At 41.3% G+C, this 19,833-nt stretch overlaps 1 protein-coding gene across 1 annotated transcript in view; it reads right to left on the bottom strand.

Annotated features, from left to right (window-relative positions):
- LOC311150071 (nuclear factor of activated T-cells, cytoplasmic 2-like) overlaps positions 1 to 19,833 on the bottom strand; it is a gene marked incomplete at both ends in the record, with an annotated part of 49,635 nt that overhangs the window by 15,581 nt on the left and 14,221 nt on the right. The window contains one exon of the mRNA XM_084187337.1: positions 12,783 to 12,923. Within this exon, the coding sequence (XP_084043463.1) occupies positions 12,783 to 12,923 (141 nt within the window). The remainder of the gene's footprint in view (positions 1 to 12,782; positions 12,924 to 19,833) is intronic.

Genomic DNA, 19,833 nt, shown 5'->3' with positions numbered 1-19,833 from the left:
GGGATTTAGAGGATACTACCCCACTTTTATTTATTTCATTTTTTATTTCACCTTTATTTAACCAAGTAAGCCAGTTGAGAACAAGTTCTCATTTACAACTGCGACCTGGCCAAGATAAAGCAAAGCAGTGCGATAAAAACAACAACAACACAGAGTTACATATGGAATAAACAAAAACAAAACGTACAGTCAAAAACACAATAGAAAATCTATATACAGTGTGTGCAAATGTAGTAAGTTATGGAGGTAAGGCAATAAATAGGCCATAGTGCAAAATAATTACAATTTAGTATTAACACTGGAGTGATAGATGTGCAGAAGATGATGTGCAAATAGAGATACTGGGGTGCAAATAAGCAAAATAAATAACAATGTAAATAACAATATGGGGATGAGGTAGTTGGGTGGGCTAATTACAAATGGGCTGTGTACAGGTGCAGTGATCAGTAAGCTGCTCTGACAACTGATGCTTAAAGTTAGTGAGGGAGATAAGTGTCTCCAGCTTCAGAGATTCAGTCATTTGCAGCAGAGAACTGGAAGGAATGGCGGCAAAAGGAGGTGTTGGCTTTGGGGATGACCAGTGAGATATACTTGCTGGAACGCATACTACGGGTGGGTGTTGCTATGGTGACCAATGATCTAAGATAAGGCGGGGATTTGCCTAGAAGTGATTTATAGATGACCTGGAGCCAGTGGGTTTGGCGACGAATATGTAGTGAGGGTCAGCCAACGAGAGCGTACAGGTCACAATGGTGGGTAGTATATGGGGCTTTGGTGACAAAACGGATGGCACTGTGATAGACTACATCCAATTTGCTGAGTAGAGTGTTGGAAGCTATTTTGTAAATGACATCGCCGAAGTCAAGGATCGGTAGGATAGTCAGTTTTACGAGGGCATGTTTAGCAGCATGAGTGAAGGAGGCTTTGTTGCGAAATAGGAAGCCGATTCTAGATTTAACTTTTGATTGGAGATGCTTAATGTGAGTCTGGAAGGAGAGTTTATGGTCTAACCAGACACCTAGGTATTTGTAGTTGTCCACATATTCTAAGTCAGACCCGCCGAGAGTAGTGATTCTAGTCGGGCGGGCGGGTGCAAGCTGCTTTCGATTGAAGTTGGGCTCCCGAGTGGCGCAGCGGTCTAAGACACTGCATCTCAGTGCTTGAGGCGTCACTACAGACCCCCGGTTCAATTCCAGGCTGTATCACAACCGGCCGTGATTGGGAGTCCCATAGGGCGGCGCACAATTGGCCCAGCGTCGTCCGGGTTTGGCCGGTGTAGGCCGTCATTGTAAATAAGAATTTGTTCTTAACTGACTTGCCTAGTTAAATAAAGATACAATTTTAAAAAACAGCATGCATTTAGTTTTACTAGCGTTTAAGAGCAGTTGGAGGCCACGGAAGGAGTGTTGTATGGCATTGAAGCTCGTTTGGAGGTTTGTTAACACAGTGTCCAGTGAAGGGCCAGATGTATACAAAATGGTGTCGTCTGTGTAGAGGTGGATCTGAGAGTCACCAGCAGCAAGAGCGACATCATTGATATACACAGAGAATAGAGTCGGCCCAAGAATTGAACCCTGTGGCACCCCCATAGAGACTGCCATAGGTTCAGACAACAGGCCCTCCGATTTGACACATTGAACTCTATCTGAGAAGTAGTTGGTGAACCAGGTGAGTCAGTCATTTGAGAAACCAAGGCTATTTAGTCTGCCAATAAGAATGCAGTGATTGACAGAGTCAAAAGCCTTGGCCAGGTCGATGAAGACGGCTGCACAGTACTGTTTTTTATCGATCGCGGTTATTATATTGTTTAGGACCTTGAGCGTGGCTGAAGTGCACACATGACCAGCTCGGAAACCAGATTGCATAGCGGAGAAGATACAGTGGGATTCAAAATGGTCGGTGATCTGTTTGTTAACTAGGCTTTCAAATACTTTCGAAAGGCAGGGCAGGATGGATATAGGTCTGTAACAGTTTGGATCTAGAGTGTCACCCCCTTTGAAGAGGGGGATGACTGTGGCAGCTTTCCAATCTCTGGGGATCTCAGACGATACGAAAGAGAGGTTGAACAGGCTAGTAATATGGGTTGCGACAATTTCGGTGGCTAATTTGCTTTACACCATGTGATATGTACAGTATGACAATAATCTCACTGTATACCAAAACTCTCATAGTATACTGTAGGACATTGCTTTTTTGTTTGATATTTTTCAAACAATATAAACCATACATAGACAAAAGACAATAGGCAGACACACACAAACATTGATAAAATCTATAGAATTAGTGAAATGTGTCTCTTGCATAATAAATTATGTACATTAGTCTATACTGGATAAGTGTACGTTTTTGTTAACTGTAATTTCGTTAGTCATGTTCCAACACTCCCTCCATCTTGTGCCAATATCAGTTATTTTTAGGTCTTGGTTCCAAAAGTTTATAAGAGATTGTCAGTTGGATAGGCTTTCTGCAAGGTTTTGTATATCTTACCTTTCATGTATCATTTCTGACTCAAATAAAATTCCCTCAACAAGATTTCAGCTCGAGATTTCGTGATATAAAACTTTTAAGTTGCATGTATTTGAAAATGTCTATATTGGTCAGTACAAAATTGCTGTTTAATTCTGTCATTTAAGTTTCTATGCCTTTAGTCTCTATGTGGGCCAATTTATCTGTGAATTCTGAAAAGCTATCCAAGGATTGTTCCATAGGGGTGTGTTTTTAGGAAGTGATATTGGTTCTTGTTGAATACGTTTAATTTTCTTCCATATTGTTATAGTGTTCTTAACTATGAAGTTGTTAATGTTCTTAGCTACATCCTTTCAAAACAGACACATTAAAATATTCTGGGGAGGTGCATACACATCTTCGATAGGTACCCATTGTTCCTCTTTAGTGCATTTAACAATATGTCGCAAGTAAAAGCTTTGGGTGGTGAGATACAAATCCAAGTTTGGAAGGTTAAAACCACCTTCAGACTTAGGGACATGTAAAACGTTCCTATTTATTCTATGAGTTTTATTTGCCCATGTAAAGTCTTATGGCCGAGTATACTTTTTTAAAGAATGTCTTTGGTGGGGTGATTGGTATTACCGAAAATAAATATAAAAAGCATGCCATTCTAAAGAGTTTTATTATACATGTAAGATTTATGGGAAGATTGCTCCATTTAATCAGATCTGCTTTCATGCTGTTGAGTAATGGGATAAAGTTATCTTTATATATTTGTTATCACTTATTAAGCTTCCTAAGTATTTAATATTTTTTGTGGTCCACTTGAAGGATTGCTATAGATCATGAGTTATTATTTTTCCTATTGCCATTATTTCAGTTTTTCCACGTTCATTTTATATCCTGAGATTTTAGAGTATTCTGAAAATATTTTTAACAAGGGGGGCATTGAGTTTTCAATATTAGTCATTGTATATCAAGAGATCGTTGGCGAATAAGTTTAGTTTATATTCATGTTTACCAATACTGATACCTGTTAAGTTTGGGTCCTGCGCAAACAGGAGGGGGGAGAGAGGACATCCCTGTCTCGTGCCCCTTTCTAAAGCAATTTCAGCAGATTATATTCATATAATATTTTTTATGAAATGTATTATTTCACAGGAAAGTTAAAGGCTTCCAAAGTTTTGAATAGAAAAGGCAATTCAAGGCTGTCTAAAGCCTTTTAGGCATCAACAGCCATTAGTGATAAATCTACATCTTGTTCTTTAGCGTATTGTATTATATTGAAACTATTTTTTATAAACCCTGTTTGATTAATATGTATCAAGTCCGGTAAGACTTTTGCCATTCTGTTGCTTATGAGTTTTGTTATTATTTAATTGTTGAAATGTATTATTAAATTTATGGGTCTTGTAATCTGCAGGGGACTCCCCAGATTTTCCTGGTTTTAATATAACTGAAATAACCGTTTGATACATTTAACTTGGAAGCACTAAACTGAGTGACATGTGTGTTGTCATTTGAGTAAATAGGGGTGCTACTTTATCCCAGAAAGTCAAATAAAATTCTATGGGAAAGCCATCCATACCTGGAGATTTTCTCGGCGCAAATGTTTTAACAATGGTTAATATTTCATTTCGGGTGATTTCTATTTTTAGTGATTATTTTTTGTCTGCTGGGTTATTGAGTCTAAGAAGGCTGTAGGATCAGTCCAACTGTTATTTAATTCTGATTTATATAGATGTTCATAGAAGCTTTTAAAATAGTAATTAATAGTGTTGTTGTTTCTATTTAAAGCATGTCCCCTTATCTTTTAAAATGAAAACTGGTTTGGCATGTATTTGTTTTGTGAGGGCTGTTTAACAGGTTTATTACATAAATAGTATGCTTTTTTTTGTTGAACCTGTAGTTGTTGGCTCTCTTCAAAAGTAAATGATCATATTCTTGCTTAAAGGAAAATTGCACCCAAAGACTATATTTTGGTATTTGTTTCATTAGTCCAAAATGTTGTGCTTGTCAGCAATCAAGTTTTCAAGATATGTAACATTCAAAATAAAGAAAGCATCCCCGTACGATGCATTTTGCATCATATGATGCAAAACGCAGAATCATATGATGCAAAATGCTTCATACAGGGATGATTTCTGTATTTTGAAAGTTACATACAGTGCCTTCGGAAAGTATTCAGACCCCTTGACTTTTTCCACATTTTGTTAAGTTACAGCCTTATTCTAAAATTGATTAAATAAAGAAATGTCCTCATCAATCTACACACAATACCCCATAATGACAAAGCAAAAACTGTTTTTTAGATATTTTTGCACATTTATTAAAAGTAAAAAACAGATACTTTATTTACATAGGTATTCAGACCCTTGCCATGAGACTCGAAATTGAGCTCAGTTGCATCCTGTTTCCATTGATCATCCTTGAGATGTTTCTACAACTGGTTGGAGTCCACCAGTGGTAAATTCAATTGATTGGACATGATTTGGAAAGGCACACAAATAAAATAAAATGTTATTTGCCACATGCGCCGAATACAACAGGTTTAGACCTTACAGTGAAATGCTTACTTACAAGCCCTTAACCAACAATGCAGTTTGAAGAAAAATACGTTTTAAGTAAAGAAATGGATAAGTAAAAAATAATTAAAGAGCAGCAGTAAAATAAAGTAACAGTAGGGAGGCTATATACAGGGGGTACCGGTACAGAGTCAATGTGTGGGGGCACAGGTTAGTCGAGGTAATTGAGGTAATATGTACATGTGGGTAGAGTTAAAGTGACTATGCACACACCTGTCAATATAAGGTCCCACAGTTGACAGTGCATGTCAGAGCAAAAACAAAGCCATGAGGTCGAAGGAATTGTCCATAGCGCTCTGAGACAGGATTGTGTCGAGGCACAGATCTGGGGAAGGGTACCAAAACATTTTTGCAGCATTGAAGGTCCCCAAGAACACAGTGGCCTCCATCATTCTTAAATGGAAGAAGTTTGGAACCACCAAGACTCTTCCTAGAGATGGCCGCCCGGCCAAACTGAGCAATCGGGGGAGAAGGGCCTTGGCCAGGGAGGTGACCAAGAACCCGATGGTCACTCTGACAGAGCTTCAGTTCCTCTGTGGAGATGGGAAAACATTCTAGAAGGATAACCATCTCTGCATCACTCCACCAATCAGGCCTTTATGGAAGAGTGGCCAGACGGAAGCCACTCTTCAGTAAAAGGCACATGACAGCCCGCTTGGAGTTTGCCAAAAGGCACCTAAAGGAATCTAACCATGAGAAACCAAGATTTAATTATTTGGCCTGAATGCCAAGTGTCACGTCTGGAGGAAACCTGGCACCATCCCTACGGTGAAGCATGGTGGTGGCAGCATCATGCTGTGGGGATATTTTTCAGCTGCAGGGACTGGGAGACTAGTCAGGATCGAGGGAAAGATGAACAGAGCAAAGTACAGAGAGATCCTTGATGAAAACCTGCTCCAGAGTGCTCAGGACCTCAGACTGGGGCGAAGGTTCACCTTCCAACAGGACAACGACCCCAAGCACACAGCCAAGGCAACACAGGAGTGGCTTCGGGACAAGTCTCAGAATGTCCTTGAGTGGCCCAGCCAGAGCCCGGACTTGAACCCGATCGAACATCTTTGGAGAGACCTGAAAATAGCTGTGCAGCGATGCTCCCCATTCAACCTGACTGCGTTTGAGAGGATCTGCAGAGAAGAATGGGAGAAACTCCCCAAATACAGGTGTGCCAAGCTTGTAGCGTCATACCCAAGAAGACTCGAGGCTGTAATCGCTGCCAAAGGTACTTCAACAAAGTACTGAGTAAAGGGTCTGAATACTTATGTAAATGTGATATACATTTGCCAACATTTCTAAAAACCTGTTTTTGCTTTGTCATTATGGGCTATTGTGTGTAGATTGATGAGTGAAAAAACCCAATTTAATCAATTTTAGAATAAGGCTGTAACGTAACAAAACGTGGAAAAAGTCAAGGGGTCTGAATACTTTCTGAATGCACTGTATATTTTGAGACTATGTCAACAATGGAATAATGAAACAAATACCAGTTTTCCTTTAAGTTCAGAAATGTTATTTTCTTCTTTACCTTCTAAGATAGAAATTAAAATTAAATAAAATGTAACACTAACTCAACTTTTGCAGAGTATGAGATTATCATTCCGTGTTTTGAAGATGCGCAGTAGGGCATTACTTGATACCTCAAGGTTAGGTCTTGCTCAACAACGTAACATTAATTACATTTTAGTCATTTAGCAGACGTTCTTATCCAGAGCGACTTACAGGAGCAATTAGGGTTAAGTGCCTTGCTCAAGGGCACATCGAGAGATTTGTCACCTAGTCGGCTCGGGGATTAGAACCAGCGACCTTTCAATTACTGGCACAACGCTCTTAACCACTAAGCTACCTGCCGCCCCATTAATGTGTTGAACATATTTGATGTGCTGGGAACATCCCAACACAGGTGTTGTTGCTGCTATCTGCATTTAGCTGTGTCATTTAATGTTATTACATTACATTGCAGTCATTTACAGTTAACTGGAAAAATAGTATAGGTCAACAACTCAGGTGTTAGAAATTACGCTGATGATGACTTCTTGTCATTGATGATCATAAACTTTCAAAAGCAAGATAACAAACTGACATGTCAACCGAAACACACAAATAACCCCAAATGTTTTTTTGTTATCATCACCATTTTAGACATTTAAACTAGATTTGCTCTCTATTAAAAAGAAACAGCCTAAGTATTTTCTCAAAAGGAAAGAAATTCACTGTTTAGCAGCCTGATATCTGTTTAATGCTATGTGGGAAACTTTTATGTCAGACTGCAAATGAAACGCATATGGCTGAAATGAGTCAGAAAGAGAATGGGGGATTCCATACGTCTTGCCAAGATTTCTTTATTTTATTTTTCTCTCGTTTTATGATCAACTCGCTCCATTTCAGTACACAGTAATGACAGGTGATGACTGTTGCTTTCTTGGCGTTTTACATTTGTTTGTGTTTTGTTCCCAAACTACTCTACGGGATACCCCTTGACTTTTCTTTTTTCTCTGTTAATTAGGAATGGAGGCAGCCAGAAAAACTTGAAGAGGCCCAGCTTGGCTTGACTGGGGGAATCCTCGGTAACACTTTATTTTAAGGGTCCATAATAAACCATGTATAAGGCATTTACAAACCGTTTGCTCACCTTTTATTAATCATTACTCCCTAATTTGTAAGTGTTAGTAAGCTAGTTATTCATATACAGTGGTGTGAAAAAGTGTTTGCCCCCTTCCTGATTTGTTATTTGTTTGCATGTTTGTCAGACTTAAATGTTTCAGATCATCAAACAAATTTAAATATTAGTCAAAGATAACACAAGTAAACACAAAATGCAGTTTTGAAATGAAGGTTGTTATTATTAAGGGAAAACAAAATCCAAACCTACATGGCCCTGTGTGAAAAAGTGTTTGCCCCCCCTGTTATAACACAACTCAGCTGTGGTTTATCACACCTGAGTTCAACTCCTCTAGCCACACCCAGGCCTGATTACTGCCACACCTGTTCTCAATCAAGGAATCACTTAAACAGGACCTGCCTGACAAAGTGAAGTAGACCAAAAGATCCTCAAAAGCTAGACATCATGCCGAGATCCAAAGAAATTCAGGAACAAATGAGAAAGAAAGTAATTGAGATATATCAGTCTGGAAAAGGTTATAAAGCAATTTCTAAAGCTTTGGGACTCCAGCGAACCACTGTGAGAGCCATTATCCAAAAATGGCGAAAACATGGAACAGTGGTGAACCTTCCCAGGAGTGGCCGGCCGACCAAAATTATCCCAAGAGCGCAGCGACGACTCATCCAAGAGGTCACAAAAGACCCCACAACAACATCCAAAGAGCTGCAGGCCTCACTTGCCTCAGTTAAGGTCAGTGTTCATGACTCCACCATAAGAAAGAGACTGGGCAAAAATGGCCTGCATGGCAGAGTTCCAAGATGAAAACCACTGCTGAGCAAAAATAACATTAAGGCTCGTCTCATCTTTGCCCGAAAACATCTTGATGATCCCCAAGACCTTTGGGAAAATACTCTGTGGACTGACGAGATAAAAGTTGAACTTTTTGGAAGGTGTGTGTCCCATTACATCTGGCGTAAAAGTAACACTGCATTACAGAAAAATAACATCATACCAACAGTACGATATGGTGGTGGTAGTGTGATGGTCTGGGCCTGTTTTGCTGCTTCAGGACCTGGAAGACTTGCTGTGATAAATGGAACCATGAATTCTGCTGTCTACCAAAAAAACCTGAAGGAGAATGTCCGGCCATCTTTTCGTGACCTCAAGCTGAAGCGAACTTGGGTTCTGCAGCAGGACAATGATCCAAAACACACCAGCAAGTCCACCTCTGAATGGCTGAAGAAAAACAAAATAAAGACTTTGGAGTGGCCTAGTCAAAGTCCTGACCTGAATCCTATTGAGATGCTGTGGCATGACCGTAAAAAGGCAGTTCATGCTCGAAAACCCTCCAATGTGGCTGAATTACAACAATTCTACAAAGATGAGTGGGCCAAAATTCCTCCACAGCGCTGTAAAAGACTCATTGCAAGTTATCGCAAACGCTTGATTGCAGTTGTTGCTGCTAAGGGTGGCCCAACCAGTTATTAGGTTGTAGGGGGCAATCACTTTTTCACACAGGGCCATGTGGGTTTGGATTTTGTTTTCCCTTAATAACAAAACTGCATTTTGTGTTTACTTGTGTTATCTTTGACTAATATTTAAATTTGTTTGATGATCTGAAACATTTAAGTGTGACAAACATGCAAACAAATAACAAATCAGGAAGGGGGCAAACACTATCACACCACTGTAAGTATAGTTTCTTAAACATCCTGTGTTGTGTGCTTGTTCTTTTACCAGGTACAGCAGGAATGTCTGCCAATGGCATGCCCATCTTTTTGTGAGAAATTACACTGGTCACGCAAAACATTTATAGTATAAATAGCACTCACTTTAGATTAGGGACTGCAAAAATACTTTACGAATGATTAGTAAATGGTTTATGTGGGAGTAACGATCAATAAATGGTGAACACACAATTTATTAATGCCTTATAAATGGTTTATTACGGACCTTCAAATAATGTCTTACGGAACCCTCCTCTCCTCCCCTCGTGGAGCCATGTCCATGAGATGGAGCCAGAGGAGCCCCAGCCAAAGCCAGCTGTGTGTGTGTGTGTGTGTGTGTGTGTGTGTGAGAGTGTGTCTGCTAGAGCCAGAGGAGGCCCCAGCCAAAGCCAGTTGTGTCCCATTCAAAGGGATTTCATAGTCTCACTGTTCCAGAACTCTGGGTCACATGGAGAACCTCTCCAAAACAATGGCAATCCCTATTCTACGCAGATAGAATTTTTTTATTTCCGTCTCCAATACTAGCCATTACTGCAGTGTGTCGTAACCCGACAGCAGGGAAGCCTTGATTTAAAAAAATACTCTGGACAGACACAAGGTCCAAGTTCTAGCTGAAGCAGCCCTCTGGAGAGCCCACGTATCATAGCTCCCCACACTCAGCCCCCTGGAGAGCCCACGTATCATAGCTCCCCACACTCAGCCCCCTGGAGAGCCCACGTATCATAGCTCCCCACACTCAGCCCCCTGGAGAGCCCACGTATCATAGCTCCCCACACTCAGCCCCCTGGAGAGCCCACGTATCATAGCTCCCCACACTCAGCCCCCTGGAGAGCCCACGTATCATAGCTCCCCACACTCAGCCCCCTGGAGAGCCCACGTATCATAGCTCCCCACACTCAGCCCCCTGGAGAGTCCATGTCTCATAGCTCCCCATACTCAGCCCCCTGGAGAGCCCACGTATCATAGCTCCCCACACTCAGCCCTCAGACAGGCCATGGATGTAATGAGTCACAACCATATGCTAACAGACTAGTAACAGATAAAGCATCTAAACACTAGGCTACTCTGTTGACGTCCCATGCAGTCCAGAGACTTCTGAGGGCTATTAACAACAACAACTAGAGGCAAACTATCGAGAACCACAAATAAAAACCTAGATGTGATTTATGGAAGGTTATAAACAAAACCTGGATGGCCAAGCTATATATAACAAAAACATAACACAACAGCTAACCAGGAATAAATAGTTACATTAAAATAGTCCCTAGGTTGTGCATCTGGCTTTATAAGAGCTGGTGTTATGGTTAGTGTTTGGGTGACGACTGCCAAGGTAAACCAAGTAGCTGCCGTAAGTGCTGTAGATGGATCAATGAGGGCCACTCTTCCCTCTGGACTCAGTATTGAGGATATTGAGGTGCAATGAGGTGACATAAATTGTACATCCCTCACTACACAGACAGTCTGCAAAGAGCAGCACAACAAAGACTGTACTGAAAACTGTGACTGACAACTATGACAAAGTACATGGTGCTTGCCTACGGAGCTGTGAGGGGAACAGCACCTCCTTACCTTCAGGCTCTGATCAGACCCTACACCCAAACGAGGGCACTATGTTCATCCACCTCTGGCCTGCTAGCCCCCCTACCTCTACGGAAGCACAGCTCCCACTCAGCCCAGTCAAAGCTATTCGCTGCTCTGGCACCCCAATGGTGGAACAAGCTCCCCCACGACGCCAGGACAGCGGAGTCACTGACCACCTTCCGGAGACACTTGAAACCCTACCTCTTTAAGAAATACCTGGAATAGTATAAAAGTAATCATTCTACCCCTCCCTCCCCCACCCCCCCATAAAAAAAAATAAAAAAAATAAAAAAGTGGTTGTCCCACTGGCTATCATAAGTTGAATGCACCAACTTGTAAGTCGCTCTGGATAAGAGCGTCTGCTAAATGATGTAAATGTAAATGTACATCTCCTCAGCATACAATCCTGTAAGCTGTCAAATGAAGCACATGAACAATCTGCACAAGATACTAATACTGTAGTAAGCTTGCTGAATAATTGGGTGATGTTCTAAAATAAACCTACAATAAAACCTCTGTTGCTGTGATAAGCTTCTTATCCTAAAAAGGTTGGCACTGTTTAGTATCAGGAGGAATTGGAATGTCATGCAAATATCTGAGTGGTGGGTGAGGAGGAAAGGTCAGGATTCAAATAACAGATCGAAAGTATGGTGTCCTTTGTCACTATTACTCAGTCACATTGATTAATACAGCAATATCTGAGACTATCTCGTAATGGTGATTCTGCCATTCCATTGTACAAGTTAAATAGTTGTGTCACAAGGCCGAACTATGACTGGATAGAGCAGACCAATAAGAATGCAGTAGTGCACATGAGTTAACGCGCACTTTAGGTAGAATTCTGGTACTGTGATTTCACAAGTAAGCTTAGTATCACATTTCTAGTTTCCTAATGTACTGAGGTATTTGAAGCTGTCTACAGGTTTGTGTAGGGAAAGGAGATACCTAGTCAGTTGCACAACTGAATTAATTCAACCGAAATGTGTCTTCCACATTTAACCCAACCACTCTGAATCAGAGAGGTGCGAGGGGGCTGCCTTAATCGACGTCCACATCATCGGCACCCAGGGAGCAGTTGTTGTTGGGGGTTAACTGCCTTGCTCACCTTGCCTGCTCTGGGATTTGAACCAGTGACTTTTTGGTTACTGGCCTAACTCTCTTAACCACTAGGTCCTATTCCACTAGGTCCTATTCCTTAACAGAAGTCCTATTCCATGCACAACAAAAGAAACAGCATAATGATAACATAACACATGGATAACAGGCGGGGAGGAGAGGGCACAGGAGACTGAGGCTGCTGCCTTATCTGATGGATCATGCAAATTATTCATAGGTAAAACGTAGCATGGTAGAGCTATACATTCAATTCAAAGTGGTGCTGTGGCACTAGTGAGATTGAGAAACTGTGTAGCAGAATTTGTGGAGGCATGATCAACCAGCGTAATAATAATAATATAGGGCTGTAAAGTAAATTGCCTCCAAATGGGCATGGGTAATAACTGTCTACATCTGATTATCATGGCTGGTTTATGAGGGTAAATACTGGCAAAAATTTAAAAAGTGAATAAATTCCCATATATTCCTATGTAAAGTTTTCCACATTCCCACAGTTTTGCAATGGAAAATTCCCAAAATGCTTGCAACGCTACTGGCACATATTGTATGAGGTTGTTTTTTTCAACAGAATCTAACAACGGTCAGAAGAATACTGGCAAACATTTCACTCTAGCAAAATAACCGTAACATTTTTCATAGATGAGGCGGCACAACATACAGAATATCGTCCATACCACCATCATTCACTTCCTCCCCCAGAGGTGTTGACTCATATTGAGTAATACTCACCATGGGTTTTCTCCATAAAGATGACCTTGGAGTCGGAGCTGAAGTTCCGTCCCGTCAAGATCATCTGCTGACCTCCCAGGACAGAGCAGCTGTCAATGTCTTGTTTATCCACCATGGGCAGCTCATGGGCGGACCGCTGGGCTGTGAGATGGAAGAGAGAACATGACATTATGACATGACGTTACACACTGTGGTACTGACAGCTCATGTTGGCGTAGTGGGTAGAGGACTGGCTGTAGGACAGGAGATGGAGCATGGCATTATTAGAACATAATGTTACACACTCTGCGGTAGGTCCTTTTGAGGTAGTCAGTTTGATCTCCGGTTGATGTTTGCTTTGAAGTCACAAGGTAATTGTTGACTGATTAGAATGAGGCTCGAACCGACTAATTTAAAAAACATATTTCCTCATTGTGTACTTTAAATATTTGTCTGAATATTAGATTTGTGTAGATATTAATATGGGGCAATTACTTGGTACAGTACAGTAAACCTGGTAGAGTGGGGGGATATGAATGAAGAGATTTTATTTGAATTTGAGGTTGTAATGTAAATTGCGGCTACACGCTACAGGCCTGGACAAACAGAGCACATCATGGAAGTGGGACTCGGTCCAGTGGAAACATATGACAGCGTGCGGTAGCCTACAGTACAGAAAGGGGCGGCGGGAGGAGGGGGAAGGAACATGGAGGGTGGACCTCTCCAACACTTTCATCATTACGCAATGGAGTGTATGTTGGAGTATGTTCAACAAACCCTGTGACCTGTCCATGAAGTAGACACTGATTGGCTGCTGTACTGTATTCTCTCCCGGTACGGTAGATTTCCTGGACTGATAGCTTAATCGAGGCAGTGGGCCTGAAGTTGCAGCCACAGAGACAGAGGCAGCCATAGAAATATAATTACTAGAACGAGCAAGCTCCTCAGACCATGGCAATTCAACTGGAACACCTTTGGGTGCACTCAATATGGCCACCAGTCCACCCATTACAGACCCAGTGACTTAAAAGGGAATTTCAGTTCTAGTAATTATATTTATATGGAGGCAGCCATGTTTAGGGAACCAATACCCGACTACAGCAAATCAAGGCTTGACTCTCTGCTCTTATCTTTTAGTGACTGACCTTATTATTGGGGATCGACTGTCAGCAATGCCAGCAGAAGGGGTTACATAAAGGCCAAATGAATCACTTGGGGAATGGACGGCAGATCATGTTTACCACTAGAGTAGTGTGTGGCAATTAAATCTAAAAACATTTTGTACACATGATGAGATTGAGACCAAATGAACGAAAGTTACTTCCTCAAGCTTATCATTATCCCGCCTGAAAATCTATCTCCAGTGAGGCGTGTGAAGTGTAGACAAACAGTTGTGACCTTTGGACAGCCTACTATACTGTGAGTCAACACAGAGGATAATACCTGGAGGCTAGTCTCTTCAAACACACACACAACTGACACAGTTTAGTTTGCTTATTGGCCATTTTAACAGATGTGTTGGGGGTGTTCTATTATGACTGTGCAAACACAATTTTGCACTTGACTGCATGACTGCATACAGTATTTTTATTTTGCTCATCAGACGACAATGTTCTGACACTCCGGAGTGAGATTGCATCTGAGTGTTGGACTGCACCCATTACATAATCTTGCATAGCACAGTGAAGTGCAGTCAGGGTAGGAAGGGTAGGCAGTGCTTACCCTGTGATAATCTAATAAAAAGCCAAATAAAATATATAATTCTATAAATAATTGACATTCTTTTTTGTTATCTAATGTTGTTGTTTTTGTTATCTAATATTTTTTCATAAATGGTTTTTATGCTCAAAATCAACAAATCTGCTAAAACTGCATCAAAACCTCAGGACCGGCGCCAGGGTATTCATGTCTTCCTCTCCATCCATTCAAATAGTGGACGCTGCGGCCATTCCTGACTCCAGTCACTGTTTATGGACAGGGTCTAGCTTGAAGTAGCTTCATTTATTGCATTGAGCCGATTTCATATTTTGCGCAATGCGTATTGCCTAAACATGTTGTGTGGGTATTGCCTGGGGTAAGCTACATAATTTGGCGCTCACATCCCTTGAACTGAACGAACTCAAAATGTAGCTACCAAAAACAAACTGACAAATGGACACTATACTGCACCTCAAACAACATTCCAAGTTGGAATACTGTAAGGCGCTCTTTGGAGGGTTTGAAGAGTGGAACGTCAACAATAATGAAAGTTTAGACCAAACAGAGGCAGCATACCTCTACGACGTGACTTTATTCATGACAGGCAACCACCATCTCCCTTACTGCTAGCTGTCGGGCAGGCGAACAGTGAGTACAGGACTGTCCACTTGTCTGAAATGTCATTATGAATTAATACTTTTTACCCAGACTTTTACACATCTTGGACATTTACGCGGTCACTGAGAGGTTCACCCTAAAGTAAAGGGTAGGCCTAAATGCATTTTCCTTTGCAATTTGCGGGTTGTACTGTTGAATCATGAGAATAGACAGCATCCCCAGGTAATGTAATAACACAATGTTCCGGTAATGTTCTTAGGGACTGTCCCGGGATCACGCTTCACATTTCCCGAAAAAAACGTGACAAGACCTGGGAAATTACAACATTTTCCCCCAATGTCGCACTAATGCAATTCCACAAAATACACAACATGCACAGCAGCAGATTGGCAAAAAATAAAATAGCACATTATCCAAACAGATTGTTGCATGGAACCTAGCATATTTACTTCAAACAAAGTCACCATAAATTCAAAGCAAACACATAATTGACACTGTCAGACTGCACACGAGCCCCGAATGCAGTTTAGAGTTCTCATCAGAATTGAAAATTTGATCCTGGTCCGACCCAAGCCTGGTGAGCTGAAGCGTGAGCCCAGGCCTAGTCCGACATCACAAAAATGAAATGAGCCCGAACCCGAAAAAAAGCCTGATTTCTAGAAAACAGTAGGCTATATTGATTTAAACTGGTGTTGAGAACAACGCGGCGGAGGCGAGCGGCAGTGGAGTGAGGACATGAGGAAACAGTGATTGGGCCTAGAAAAAGCGCAGATAGAGGAAAAATATTGGAATAAAGTAATGCAATTGAAGGCTTGTATCAAATTCTTGCTTATACTGAAACTCCCAACGTCATATCCAACCGTTATACTAATTTAAAGCAATACTCGTGTGTGGTCACCTATATTATCATTTAAGCACAGTTTTGATTGGGACAGCGCCATCACGCTGCTTTGAGACAAGCGTGGGGGACTCGTCGAGATAAATCAATCAATGTCAGATTTTACTTTTCACTGAATCTCAGTTTGGTAACAATTAGGCTGGGGAAATGTTCGCTAAATTGAGGTGATTGCTCATTATCATCTTTATTCTAGTTTGCTCATATATTAGCTGATCAGAACATTTTGCTAGCATGTTATACCTGTGGATTTTGCTCTTCATTCGTGTAGTAGCCTGTCTTACTCCCGATCAAAAGCCTGTGACTTTCAATCAATGTGATTTTGTATATTTGGTTAATTGATCTCTGGCTGGACAAGTGGAAGTGGTAGCTCATTTATTCGTTTGCTCATCTATCACTGATCAGAAACATTTAGCGTGCAATAATGTAGACTAAATCAAGTGTATTATTTATCTATTGACTCACGTAGTAGTCTTATATAGCCTTATATAGAGCCTAGGCTAATTTCCTATCGTCCCAATCCCACTGAAACCCAAAATCCTGATTCCTGTCTCACATGGAAATTCCTAACTTTATTCTGTAATCCATTATTAAAGCACGTCTGGCCTATGCATGTAAAAATACCGCTATAACATTTCCCCCGCTTCTCTGCAGTCTCTTATTGCTGTCCATATGAGAGCGTCGGTAGAGAATGCGTGATCAACAAATGGTATGAGAGTACATATGGATTATTCTTTTTTAAACAGAGTTGGTCCCCGTTAAGATACATTGATATTTAAACAATTTCCTCTTTTCATCTCTCCGTTATTCATGAGCTGATCTGTTATCTGTATAATCGTCAACTCAATTTTGCCAAATCTGAGATATTCTGTCATTTGATAGTTATCTATCAAGCTTAGCAACTTTGGTCATTTGGCTTTTGTTTGACTGCCGTTACAAAGTTTGTATGATTCGACAACACTACAGCCTACTCGGGGTGCGCTCTGTGCATCCTGAGCGCGCTCTGTGTCGAGATAGCCTACTGATGAAATGCGCTGAATTAATTGAGAAAATTGATGATGCTCTGAATTTATGAACGGCCTGTTTCGCAATTCACAACAATGTCATTGGCAATCAAAGTTACTCTATCATTACTACATATCAGTTTCACTTGCTGTGAAACCTTTGCATAGTGGCGCAGCCAAGCCGGCAATGTGGTGCAGCAACAATCTTATTTTGGGAGAACCCTGGCATAGTGACCATATCTTGGTTTTAAACGCTTTAAATTGGCGGTATTTCCCGGGACTCTCTGGATAAATAGGAATTATTCCCGGTATTGAAACTTGGTAGATTTTCGGGAAAATAGTCATCCCTACTGGACACCTTCTTGCAACGTCAGGCAAATGTTTTATACAAACATTGTATAATAATCAGCACAACTGGACAGTGTTTGTGAAAATGTGTGTTTGTGAACATTTGCTGCCAGCAAACGAATGTTCTGGACATTTTCACAGAACCAATGTTAGTTTACTGGGTTATTTATTATATACAGTGCATTCGGAAAATATTCAGACCCCTTGACTGTTTCCACATTTTGTTACGTTACAGCCTTATTCTAAAATTGATTAAATTCATTTTGTTCCTCATCAATCTACACACAATACCCTATAATGACAAAGCAAAAACAGATTTTATAAATGTTTGCAAATGTATTAAAAATAAAAACAGAAATACCTTATTTACATAAGTATTCAGACCATTTGCTATGAGAAATTGAGCTCAGGTGCATCCTGTTTCCATTGATCATCCTTGGGATGTTTCTACAACTTGATTGGAGTCCACCTGTGGTAAATTCAATTGATTGGAAAGGCACACACCTGTCTATATAATGTCCCACAGTTGACAGTGCATGTCAGAGCAAAAACCAAGCCATGAGGTTGAAGGAATGTCCGTAAAGCTCCGAGACAGGATTGTGTCGAGGCACAGCTCTGGGGAAGGATTGAAGATCCCCAAGAACACAGTGGCCTCCATCATTCTTAAATGGAAGAAGTTTGGAACCCCCAAGACTATTCCTAGAGCTGGCCGCCCGGCCAAACTGAGCAATCGGAGAAGAAGGGCCTTGGTCAGGGAGGTGACCAAGAACCCAATGGTCACTCAGACAGAGATCCAGAGTTCATCTATGGAGATGGGAGAAACTTTCAGAAGGACAACCATCTCTGCAGCACTCCACCAATCAGGCCTTTATGGTAGAGTGGCCAGGCGGAAGCCACTCCTCAGTAAAAAGCACATGACAGCCTGCTTGGAGTTTGCCAAAAGGCACCCAAATGACTCTCAGACCATGAGAAAGAAGATGCTCTGGTCTGATGAAACCAAGATTGAACTCTTTGGCCTGAATGCCAAGCGTCATGTCTGGAGGAAACCAGGCATCGCTCATCAACTGGCCAATACCATCCCTACGGTGAAGCATGGTGGTGGCAGCATCATGCTGTGGGGATGTTTTTCAGCGGCAGGGACTGGGAGACTAGTCAGGACCTCAGACTGGGGCAAAGGTTCACCTTCCAACAGGACAACGACCCCAAGTACACAGCCAAAACAACGCAGGAGTGGCTTCGGGACAAGCCTCTGAATGTCCTTGAGTGGCCCAGCCAGAGCCCGGACTTGAACCCGATGAAACATCTCTGGAGAGACCTGAAAATAGCTGTGCAGCTACGCTCCCCATCCAACCTGACAGAGCTTGAGAGGATCTGCAGAGAAGAATGGGTGAAACTCCCCAAATACAGGTGTGCCGAGCTTGTAGCGTCATACTCAAGAAGACTCGAGGCTGTAATCGCTGCCAAAGGTGCTTCAACAAAGTACTGAGTAAAGGGTCTGAATACTTATGTAAATGTGATATTTCAGTTGTTTTTTTATATATGTTTTGCAAAAATGTCTAAAAACATTATGGGGTCTTGTGTGTAGATTGATGAGGGGGAACAATTATTTAATCCATTTTAAAATAAGGCTGTAACGTAACAAAATGTGAAATAAAGTTGAGACGTCTGAATACTTTCCGGATCTACTGTATGTGTGTGTAATTATATTTCACATCATAATATTATTGTGTGTGTGTGTGTGTGTGTGTGTGTGTGTGTGTGTGTGTGTGTGTGTGTGTGTGTGTGTGTGTGTGTGTGTGTGTGTGTGTGTGTGTGTGTGTGCACCGTGCATTGGAAGAATTGTAAATCCAACGTGAAAAGCTATGGAGTTTGCGTTGTGAATTATTCGGATGAATATTAGGAATTTTAGTGCCACCTTTCAGTTGTAACTGTGGATGCTACATTGGTATATGGCTGAGCTGAGTTGAGCAGTGTGTTATTTTGTCAGATGATATGAAATATCCTGCCATTGGAGGCTATCGCTTGGCTACATTGGTATTTACATTTGGTGAAAATTGTTTGTCAATTTTGGTTAATAGCATATGTCCCTCTGGTTGTTGGAGCTATCTGTTGTATGGTGAACTTGGGCTTCAATGTTTATTTGCGAATAAATCGGGCTTTGATAATAGCCATTGCCTACAAAGCCACCAACCTCAACGCACGTCACTGGCATAGCATATACAGGTACATGGACTTCATGTTCCCTGGACATGTTCGCCTACATGTATGTAATGTTTAGCTTTTAACTAGGATTCAGACACACACACAAACACACACCCACTAAAAGAGTTGAGGTTTGAGAGCTGCCAGCCTAATCATAAAAGAGTCTTTGTATGTCCGTGTGCCTGGACTATCAGCTCTACTCCAAGCTTTAGCCATGTTTATTAATTCTGTGTGTTACCTCTGGTTAACATCAGTGCAATGAAAACAGGGAAGAGGAAACATAAATGGAAATGTACTGCATTGTGTA

This window comes from Coregonus lavaretus (genome assembly GCF_964263955.1).
Source record: "Coregonus lavaretus genome assembly, chromosome: 22".
In the NCBI taxonomy this organism is placed as follows: Eukaryota; Metazoa; Chordata; class Actinopteri; order Salmoniformes; family Salmonidae; genus Coregonus; species Coregonus lavaretus.
This window is presented reverse-complemented; position numbering and strand designations above follow the sequence as displayed.